Source organism: Azolla caroliniana, unplaced genomic scaffold, assembly GCF_043228905.1.
Source record: "Azolla caroliniana isolate FFs.n. ecotype wild unplaced genomic scaffold, voAzoCaro1.0.p SCAF_2, whole genome shotgun sequence".
In the NCBI taxonomy this organism is placed as follows: Eukaryota; Viridiplantae; Streptophyta; class Polypodiopsida; order Salviniales; family Salviniaceae; genus Azolla; species Azolla caroliniana.
Genome location: NW_028230437.1, coordinates 10,532,974 through 10,544,526, shown reverse-complemented (window position 1 = coordinate 10,544,526; position 11,553 = coordinate 10,532,974). Strand labels below are relative to the sequence as shown.

Here is an 11,553-nt window from a genome sequence, read left to right as displayed (position 1 = left end):
TACTCATGGTAGACCTAAAAGTTAGTTTACATCCCATATATTTATAGCATACAAAATAGGTCATAAAATACGTACTAAAATTGCAAGAAACATGACAAACATAGAGGAATCGTCTAATGGAAAAGCTAAATAACTTATATGGATCACAAGTTGATTTGTCAAATTTTTTATCATCACAACCATAGTATGAACCATACGTGCATTCGCATTCGTGAATGTTTCAATCATTCGAGTATGATAAACACCCTCGAAGAATGGTAAATACCATACTTTGGATTACCTATTTATTATGAGGTAAATAAACCTAAAAAATGAAAAAAAAGAAAAAGAAGAAAAAAACACACAAGAATGTTTGAATAACATTCGAATTCGTTTTCCAACGTAGGAAAACAAATGCTATGCTAGACGAACACAAATTTTACATACTATAATCACAAGTATGACCATGCCAAATATTCCTAACAAAATATTGACCAACAAGAGAAAGATGTCAAATTTATGTGAGGCTAGTCCGTTGCATGTAGAACATAAGCAAGTCCTTACAATATATTTCTTGGGTTGTAATCTCAAATAGTTTTCATGCAGTGTTTCTTCTAGAACCTAAAGTTAATATGTTCCATTTTCATATTTCTTAAGCACCACATATGACCTTCCAATTATCTCCCATGTTTCTTCCAATAATGTGGTCCAATTGATTCTTGTGCCTCAATACCAAAGACTTATTTTCTTGCAATCTTTGGATAGAGCAACATTCCACACCAAAGGGTATCCAAGATAGCGGACAAATCCTTGATCATACTATTCAATGTAGAAAGAGACTTATAAGGATATCACTTGCATAGATATATGTAGGAGTCTCAATACTATGCGCACATTAATTAAAAGGGAGAGTGTTGAGAATAAGGAATCATGTTGTAAATTTTTCTTATTGCATGCAATCTTACCATTGTATATTCATGTGTTTGATGTGAAACTTTGGTGAAGATTATACCTTTCATTGGATTGTCAATGATTTGGAAATTAGAACACGTTTCTTTAGCACTACCTAGGTAATGTGTGAGAACATTGTTTGTTCCAAGTGTCGACTCATTGTCACACTTGCGTCTCTCAATAAAACTGAAAAGGCGACAGAGATTATCAACATGATAGAAGAGATGCAATGAAAATTCCGCTACTTTGTATGTCGAATGCACGTCTTTAAATACTAATTTATATAATATCTAATTTGAAATATTGTAATAATAAAACAATTAAATATATGGCAAAAATAACATACATATCAACTTGGAATCTTCTTCAAATGTCAACCAAGCTGCAAGCATTTTCTAACGCTGATTCTAACTGCTGAAAGGAAAAACTTGATAATGTGTGAAAGCTGCATCTAATGAGTCGGTTATTACATCTCATTCGTAGACACACACCATGCTATATTTTTTATGCTTCCTCATAAATGCATGTTGTTCCATTGTCAAAATATGGTTTTAAATTTAAAGAAGACATTTGATGAAGCTCTCCACAACATTATTTTATTTATGACTTGGTATGCACATTACATTTTTGCTATCAGGAGAAAACTTTGCTAACCTCTACAACTTTTATATGAATTAAGGTTAAGGATATATCTTACTTATTCGTCTCTCGAGGACAACTTTCTAACAAACCCCACAGGGTGATCACTCATATTTGAAGTAACAGAGTTCGATATATTTCCCCTAGACTTGTAGGCTAGCAAAATCCACACCCCTATTAGAAAAAAAAGAGAGCACAAAATCCTCTACAAACACATGGCTCGTGAATAGGTATGCTATATCTCTCACATACAGAAGAAGTGGGATACTCTATCTTGGGTCGGCATGCACATACTGTTTTGTGTTCGGACAAGAATCATATCCATACATAGTGGGGGGGGGGGAATGTGTAGCTACGACTTTGCCTGGGTTATTATGTTTCACTTGAGTGCTTGAATCAATATACACATGCACACACATTACATATACACTAACAAATGTAGATTTTGCCTGGGTTTAATTTGTTAGGATTATACGTATGAGACATACATATATACATATACATATATGATATACATATACGATACACAGATATACATGTACATGACAAACAAACGCTTCACTAGAGACTATTCTGCACATACTGATCATTTGAATTGCGTTCCTTTGATGTTCTTTTTCTTTCTGTGTTGTTTTCACCTGATGGATACCTCTGCAGGCGCTTTCTTCCTCATATTGCTCACTAGTTCAAGCTCTCCATGGATCCTGAAGCTGGTTTCCTACCTACCAAACATGGGGCGAGTTTTTTTTTTTTTTTTTTGTTCCTTATTTTTCTACCCCCTCCCCCCCCCCCCCCCCCCCCCATTTACGTGAGGCAATGTGGAAAATGCTCAGAAGAGTTTTTATATGCTATCTATGTGTTTTGTTTTCCGGTTATATGCATTTATATTTGTGTTTTTTGGTTATGTATTAAGAAGATCTATTGGTTTTTTATTTGGAAATATTTTGTTGTTGCCAAATGGACAAGGTGGAACTATTTTCTATGTGATCATATTTTGTGGTTAATTTCAATGATTATGATTTTGTGGCTGATATGAAGGGTGAAGGTAATAATAACTATATTTGTGTTCTGTGAATTGTTTTCATCCTCATCTTGAACATTTTCTTTTCTCTAAAATGATTTTTTATGATTAAAAGGTGTTATAATATTTGAATAATAAACTGCGAAATAATGCACAGTTGTTTTACTTGCATGCAATTCGATTAAACCTCATACGTATAATCCTAACAAATTTTAAGTCCATTTGTAAATTATACAATTGGATCGAATTTCATATTTTAATATGAAAATTGAATGGCTTTTGTGGTTTTTTTCATTTCTCTAGTATTTGTATTCGCTCAATCTCTACTATTTGTATTTGCATGTTATTTTGATATACCGTTTATATAATGTTTTTATTGGAGAGAAACTTAACTTCTAACAAGTGCTATTTGAATTTGAAATGTAGGGAACCTCCTGGAGAACTGTATTGACCCTCTGTTATCAGAGCCTTGGCATTGTGTATGGAGATGTGAGCATTTCTCCTCTCTATGTCTTCAAGAGCTCATTTGCAGGCATTGTTAAACTCGCAGAGGATGATGCCGAGATTCTCGGGGTGCTATCGTTAATATTCTGGACTTTCACTCTCGTGCTGGTGGTTAAATATGCATTCATTGTTCTTCAAGCTGATGACAATGGTGAAGGTACTTTAAATGATATGTTGCTCGTTGTCTGTATGTGCATGTGTTTTAGATGTTATGTATTTATCCTTGCTTGTGTCTATCCATGTATGTATGTTCATTGTTCTTCAAGCTGATGATGATTGTGAAGGTACTTTAAATGACATGTTGCTCGTTGTCTGTATGTGCATGCGTATTTAGATGTTATGTATGTATGTATGCTTGCTTGTGTCTATCCGTGTATGTGCCTATGTATGTGCATGTGTGGGTTATATACATATGTATGTGTGTGGCAGTATGTAAGTTCATGTGTATGTATGTACTTGTGCTTATGTACTTCTGATGTGTCTCTTTATCAATGTGTGTATATGTGTGTATATCAAAAGATATATAGACCCCCTTCTTTGAATGTTTTGAGTCTGATGACATCTGATAGATATAGTCATTGTTTTGTGGTTTTGACATCAAAATTTAGGTTCATCACCCGCCATAAAATAAATGTTCAACCACCCAAAACTTCAGTAGAAAGTTTGTCTGGAGCTCTAATAAGAATTGGTATTGAATCTTAATATGCTTTTTCTGCCCATCGAACTGTATATGTGTGTATGTTATGTATCTATATATATATATATATTATATACAAGGAGAGAAATAAAGAGAACCTCTTCCAAAGAAATGCGAAAAGATAGAGAATATATACAGGGGGGACATTTGCTCTATATTCTCTTTTGTGCCGCCATTCAAATTTGAGCCACTTGCCGAATCAGCAAGATGTGGATGAAGAGTTGTCAACCTACAAGGTGGATTCGCCCCCTCAAGGGAAACGAGCACAACTTTTGAAGTCTTTCCTTGAAAAGCACACTTACCTACGAACCGTGCTTCTTCTTGTAGTTCTGTTAGGAACCTGTATGGTTATTGGCGATGGTGTTCTCACACCGGCAATATCTGGTGAGACATTCTACTCACTATTTTCTGAACCTAATGCCATTTTGCTTTCTAAATTCCTGCTCAATTTCTTTCGATAAACTTAGTTGTAAAATTCTTTCACTCATCTTGTTCCTTCCTGTGTGCAGTACTGTCAGCTATGTCAGGTATTAGAGTTGCAACAAACAAGCCCAGTGACCGTAAGTTATCTTGATACTACTTTGGTTCTCTCCCCCTCTCTATATATGTTGATAGTGTTAGGCCAATATCTATGCCAAAAATGGTGCTCCTTGTCAGTGGCATTGATTTTTCTTAGAAGTTTGAAGTACTGACACAGAGGATATGTGCAACAATCGTTATTCTTCCTGTAATTACTACATATGTAGTAGCGGAAACATTTTTAACAGGACATTTTTACAATAAATCTACTGTGTAAATGGGATAGGCATTTTAGGGATTCTTTTTGACAAGTTGATGTGAACTAGTGATAAAATCAGATCACACTATTTCCTTTTTGCACCCATTACTCTTGACATGTTGTTGACGTCATCTTGACAGATATGGTGGTATTCCTCTCTTGTCTTATTCTCATTGGTTTGTTCTCTTTACAACGCTATGGAACGCATCGGGTTGGATTTATGTTTGCACCTATTATCCTCGCATGGCTTGTGTGTATTGGTTCTATTGGAATCTACAATATCTGGCATTGGAATCCAACAGTTATGAAAGGGCTTTCACCATACTATATTTACAAATTCTTTAGAGTGACAGGTAAAGATGGATGGATGTCCCTTGGTGGGATAGTTCTTTGCATAACAGGTATGAAAGTGATTGGCCCAACTTTGCTTGGATTATGACATTAAAAAAATACCGATAAGAAGCTTGTGCTTCAGACCATGATTTCTGTGTGTAGGAGCTGAAGCAATGTTTGTAGACTTGGGGCACTTTTCTCAACTTTCTATCAAGGTATCTAATGAATTTTAGTAATATAATACTAAGAGGGAAACCCCCCCTCACATTTCAGATATTTTTACATATATACCCGTAGGTTTTCAAATTCTAGCTGGATACCCCTCTGGTATATTTGTACTACCACTATGGGTATTCTTGTAAAGGCGTTAAAGTTAGGGGCATTATGGTAAATGTCCAAATAATTAGGGGCATGTTTTTGTGTTTTTCTGGAAGAAGAGCCCCAACAACGTTGTGTGAGAAAGATCTATTTGCTACGCAACTTCTTACAATTCAAATTTGAATAAAACTAACTTGAGTGCAATTTAGAACAGCTCGCCTTCATGTTTGGTGTCTATCCTTGCCTGATGCTTTCCTACACTGGGGAGGCCGCATTTCTTTCAAGGAACCGAGATGCCACTGGATGGAGCTTTTATAGATCAATCCCAAGTAAACAACCTTGAAATAATATTCCCAGCTATGAATTCTTATTTGCTTAATAGATAAATAAATATTGTTTGTGAAACTGTGCAGAGCCAGTGTTCTGGCCGGTACTTGTCATAGCTACACTTGCATCTATTGTGGGGAGCCAGGCAGTTATATCAGCAACATTTTCAATCATCAACCAATGTTCATCATTGGATTGTTTCCCTCGTGTGAAGATAATCCACACATCGAAGAACATATTTGGACGAGTTTACGTCCCAGATATAAATTGGATTTTGATGATCCTGTGCTTGGCTATCGCAATTGGTTTCCAGGATACAACTCTCATCGGAAATGCTTATGGTTTGCCTGCCTACCCTTAACGTTTTGATGATTTACTATGCAAAAGAAAATAAAATTATTTTGATAGTGCATTTTCCTTTAGTTTGGCTCTGACATAATAGTGGAAATCCCCAAAATATTGTTGAATTTTAAAGAATACGCTTGCTTATTTTGAAAATCATAGAATTCGATGCCCACTTTCTACTTAACAGGCTATGAATGGTTAAATCCTTGTAATTCATAAAGCTCACTTTTACCTATCTTTCTATCGGTATCAGGTCTTGCTGTGGTGACAGTGATGTTTGTCACCACATCTCTGATGTCACTTATCATCATGATAGTTTGGCAACGAAGCTTCTTTTATGCTGTGACTTTCCTCTTATTCTTTGGTAGCATCGAGCTTGTCTACATCTCCTCATGTTTGAACAAAGTTCATGAAGGAGGATGGGTACCCATTGTGCTTGCCATGATCTTCCTAGGGGTCATGTACATATGGAACTATGGCCTGAGGAAAAAGTATGAATTCGAGGTGCAAAACAAGGTTTCTATGGAATGGTTACTTGCACATGGCCCAAGCCTTGGTATAGTTCGTGTCCCTGGCATTGGCCTAGTTTATACAGAGTTGGTATCTGGGGTTCCTGCAGTCTTTTCACACTTTGTGACCAATCTTCCAGCTTGTCATCAGATAGTAGTTTTGGTGTGTGTGAAAGCAGTACCTGTACCTTACATACTTCCAGCAGAGCGGTTTATGGTGGGGCGTATCGGGACAAAGGAGTATCGGATGTTTAGATGTGTAGTTAGGTATGGATACAAGGACGCCCATAAAGATGAGAATGACTTTGAGACCCAACTTGTACTGAGCATTGTTAAATATATACAACAATCGGAAGAACATGTGGTGCAATTTCCGAGAGAAGGAATGGAGCTTACCTCTGTGAATGGCAGCAGAGCATATAGAGAACACAGCAGTCATGTTCATCAACATTATCATATTCCCATGAAGACTGCACCAGATAACAACAGTCTTCCTACTTCTTTTTCGGTGTCTTGTGATGGGTCCATCGTTTGTTCAACATGTGAAAATGTTTGTTTTTGCATAGATGCAAACATTAAAGAGATGGTATCAGCGAATAGTTCATGGAGAGAAGTTGAAGATGAGTTAAAGGAGATTATCGATGCTCAACAAGCTGGGATATCTTATATATTAGGGCATTCCTACATGGAAGCTAGGGGCTCCTCATCTTGGGTGAAGAAATTTGCAATAAATTGGGCATTCAATTTTCTTAACAGGAATTGTAGGGGTCATTCTATGGCTCTAAGAATCCCCCACAATAGCCTTATTGAAGTTGGAATGACCTACCATGTTTAAGAGCATCAAAGGGGCTTGCTCTCCTTCGTGAGTGTAATTATATATAGTTCACAGCATGGGTGTAATTTTGTCCTGTAAAAATTTACCAACAATTACACAAGTACCTACTTAGTATTGCTTGACTTTGTTCGTGGTTTATTTTGGATCAAGGTTTTGTTAATGCTGACAGTCAAGATAGAGTTTGTTGATTCATTTGTATTTATGTAGCTGTTCGTTTCAGCTTGAAAAAGCTAACCTTGTTACCTTTGCATTATTAGTTATAGCCTTTTGGACATCCTCTCTTCATCATTTTTTTGTCTATGATTTTCATCAGTAATACAAACTCTTCATATCTAAGTAGAGGTTCAGGAGCAAATTTTTGCGAAAGCAGAAGTCCCTAAAAGATGACGATGGTTGGGCATCATGTAAAATCACAGTAGTACTATTGTGCTGTATTTCTATCTCACAACTGAGATTATTTGCAAATGGTGCGATTATCATCAGTACAACCTATTTTGTTATAACACCGATTCGTGGTGATCTCAGAGATGGTATTGTGCATTGCAAGGACAAGTGGAAAATAGGAAGTCATAAATTCGTTCACATTACTGTTATCATTGTGATGCTTCCCTCATCTGATGCCTCATAATAGGTGTAAGGTTAATCAATTTGGGGAATGATACCACCATTAGGTAACTTTCTCTTCGAAATGTCACCGCCTCACACAAGCTAATGCATGATTGCGAACTGACATGCTTGATTGAATGCCAGCTTGTGATTGTGTATGTCTACTTGGTGGCAAGCATGCATATTTCCAAATGATGCTATATATATAAGCATTTGTTCGAGTATTTATAAACCATTATAGTTCAAAGTTCAAACAGTCAAGCACAAGATAGAATAATAGAAGAGAATAACTAAATAAGAGAATGTAATTACTAACAAGAAGATGTGTTGCAAACTTGCATCCACTAATATCCTACGAATGTTGCTCCAACTGGGTGGGCAAGAACATTACTAATAGGTATGAGACTTGAATGGTAATTGTGTCATTAATAGAAAAGAAGTCTCCCTTGCTAGACAAATTTGATGGTTTCGCACAGGAATTTCTAGCAAATTTTGAGGATACAAATAATATAAGAATAATAATCAACAAGATTTGAAGAATGAACCAAGGAGATCCCCATACTTTAGCTTATGTAGCAAAAGTTTTGCCTCCTTACAACTAATATTAGTTGGGATGAAAAAACGTTAATAGATCCATTCTATCATGGACTATGCAATAAGGTGAATGATTTGCTTCTCATTTTCATTAAAATCCAAAATTATCAATGTGGGCTATTAATCAAGCATTAAAATGTGATGAACATCTATTTGAGCAAAGCTCTCAACGACAATAGATATTATGTAGGACATAACAACATTATGCATTTGTGCAGTAGTCAAGCCCAACTCAAGCACCAACATAGTTCTGGAATGTGTCCCTGCCCCAATGGAGATTGATGCAACATGTTGTCAAGGGCATTTGGCTAAAGCTAAAAAGTATTGATGCCAAGCAAACTATTTATGTCTATTTTGTGGTGGCCTAGGACACATTGTGATAAATTGTCCCCATTGACCTAGACAAGTTAATTAAATCAAATAAATTGCCGTCATAACCAAGGGTCATAGCTAATGCATCTCAACACATCATGTGGTTATGACAAAATACTTGTACATCTTGAGTTTTATCATTCTAGAAATAGTTGGAAAGTTCTAGACACGTTTAGATCATGAATCCATATTTTTGGAATAATCTTTGTAGATATTTTTGGGATATTCTTTGCCTACATGCCATTATTAGGAACATGTATAAATATTGTTGTTCATGTTGATCCCAATCAAGGTGAATAACATCATTTCTGGAATCATTAGTACAATTCATTCTTCGTATCTCAATATTTTGTCTCCTTTTTTATTTGATCTAACTATCGGTGACAGATAGGTCACCGTTGTAAGCCTCATCATGTATGACTCCGTCAATAACCTAAATGAGATGATGGATGGCAACATTGCAACAACTCTAGATTGAAAATGATAAACCTTTGGGAAGCATTGCAAAAACTTCAAGATGCTACTCCAGTGGACCTCAAAGCCAACCTTACATCAACAGAAATGAATGTCCATCATCCCGAGCCCTACCTTCAATACAACCCCTTTCTATCCTAATGTTTTCGAGTCTAAGGTTAGTCTACCATACAAATTCGGTGGCATGAAGGTGTTATCAAGGTTTTATCAATTAGATCCAACTTATTATGCGACGAAAACCCTAAATTATTGCCATTTTAATTATAATTTTCGTCAATTCGGTCTCATAAGCACTCTCGCTAGGGTCCAACTCAGGCCTGGCTCATTGGACTCTAGTTGAAACATCGTGACCTCTTCTAGGAAACATTGATCTTGCAAAGTTTAATCAACATTTGATGATATGGATCATCAACCCAACCTGTAACCTAATGTATATACATTGAGAACTATCCTCGTAGCTCATCCTTGCCTTTGAACGATAAAAGGATCACGCTGACTGTCATTGATAAGATACCTCCAACTTTGTGATTTTGTTTGGCTCCTACATCAAAATATTCCACCACTCATTCTTGCATGAAGTTGGACTACAAGAAGTTGGGATCTTTCCGAATCATCGAGAAATCATCTACATTTGAGGATTTATAATGTTTTCCATGTATCCCTTCTAGAATCTCACGATTGGATACCAGGCTTCAAAGTCATTCTTCTTGCAAAAGGAACTAAGAAGATAAGGGAATGTGACTTATCTCGATTAGAAGATATGGTCAATATATCACTTACATTGAGTTCACGGGCCACACCTGCATCCAAACTCTTCAACCTCCGCTCATTTTCGAGAGACTTGGATGGAAATGAAATTAGTCTCAACACAGCCATTTCCTTTATAGAACATGCTACACCTCATACAATTTTTGTACCATGTTAAAAGTCTTTTATTTATTTCTATTTTATTTTTATTCTCAATGATTGGGCACACATTCCATGATTGTTATCAATTGCCTTCAAACGATAAAGGGATCATGTTGATTGTCATCGATCAGATACCTCCAAGTTTGTGATTTTGTTTGGCTCCTACATCAAAATATTTCCACCACTTGTTCTTGCATGAGGTTGAACTAATAGAAGTTGGGATCTTTCCGAATCATTATGACAATCATTTACATTTCAGGATTTATAATGTTTTCCATGTATCACTTCTAGAACCTCACAATCGAATACCAGGCTTCAAAGTCATTCTTTGTGCAAAAGCAACTAAGAAGATAAGGGAACATGACTTACCTCAATTAGAAGCTATGGTCAATATACCACTTACATTGAGTTCATGGGCCACACTTGCATCCAAACTCTTCAACCCCCGCTCATTTTCGGGAGACTTGGATGGAAATGAAATTAGTCTCAACACAACCATTTCCTTTACAGAACATGCTACACCTCATACAATTTTTGTACCACGTCAAAACTCTTTTATTTATTTCTATTTTATTTTTATTTTCAATGATTGGGTACACATCCCATTATTGTACATAATCAATTGTCTCATGGGCCAAATTTGCTCTTAGAAGACATTAATATATCTTTCTTTCTTTCTTTCATTCATGTATTCCGGGATGTCATCCTTCTCCTCCCCCACCAATTGAATTATTAATATGGGAGGAGTATGAGGTTGATAGGATACTCAACTCTTGCATCCTTCATCAACAACTTCAATATCTTGTTCTATGGAAAGGGTATTCCATCTTAGAAAGCAACATGGGAGCTAGCCAAGAATTTAAAGAATGTCACCAATGTAGTTTATGTTTTTTCATCAATGATATCCACACAAGTCGAGATAAAATGTACAAGATTTAGAGGAAGATAATTTCACAGAGATGAATCAAACCTCCAACCTCCCATTTCATAACCAAGACAAATAGCAAATACATCTAAATACATCATGTGGTTATGAGAAAATACTTGTACATTTTGAGGTTTCATCCTTCTAGAATCTTTGAAATTTCCAAAGTATGCATGCATATTTTGAAAATAGTTTTTATGGATATTTTCAGAATATTCATTGTCTACATGAAAGGCTTTGCCTAGATACAATTTTGAGTAACATGTATAAATACGAATTTTCATCTTGATTGCAAGCAAGGCAAAAAACACCAATTGTGGAATCATAAGTAAAATTCATTTTTTCTCTCTGAATATCTTGTTTGTTGCCTCACATTCCTTGTGTCCTTGAATATCTCCTTGTAATGGAGGATAGAACTCTAGAAGAGCAAGAATGTA

The 11,553-nt window shown here is 35.9% G+C and overlaps 1 protein-coding gene across 2 annotated transcripts; it reads left to right on the top strand.

The window, feature by feature from the left end:
• The first annotated feature begins 1,612 nt into the window (after positions 1-1,612).
• LOC147867349 (putative potassium transporter 2) lies at positions 1,613-7,409 on the top strand. Of its 2 annotated transcripts, XM_087315135.1 has the most exons (9): positions 1,613-1,799; positions 3,017-3,251; positions 3,930-4,175; positions 4,301-4,351; positions 4,710-4,970; positions 5,065-5,117; positions 5,435-5,549; positions 5,634-5,888; positions 6,146-7,409. In XM_087315135.1, exons 3-9 carry the CDS (start codon positions 4,136-4,138, stop codon positions 7,234-7,236), a joined length of 1,866 nt encoding a protein of 621 aa, XP_087171261.1. In that variant the 5' UTR covers positions 1,613-1,799; positions 3,017-3,251; positions 3,930-4,135; the 3' UTR covers positions 7,237-7,409. The 2 variants fall into 2 exon arrangements, with proteins under 2 accessions (XP_087171261.1, XP_087171262.1); XM_087315136.1 differs by lacking the exons at positions 1,613-1,799; positions 3,017-3,251; positions 3,930-4,175; positions 4,301-4,351 and having other exon boundaries at positions 4,845-4,970; positions 5,045-5,117.
• The last annotated feature ends 4,144 nt before the right edge of the window (positions 7,410-11,553 follow it).

Bases quoted from the DNA above. Each gene is read 5' to 3' on its own strand.
- LOC147867349 (XM_087315135.1), top strand. From the start codon at position 4,136: ATGGTTATTGGCGATGGTGTTCTCACACCGGCAATATCTG. The intron at 4,176-4,300 runs GTGAGACATTCT...TCCTGTGTGCAG, and splicing joins TCTCACACCGGCAATATCTG to TACTGTCAGCTATGTCAGGT. The intron at 5,550-5,633 runs GTAAACAACCTT...GAAACTGTGCAG, and splicing joins CTTTTATAGATCAATCCCAA to AGCCAGTGTTCTGGCCGGTA.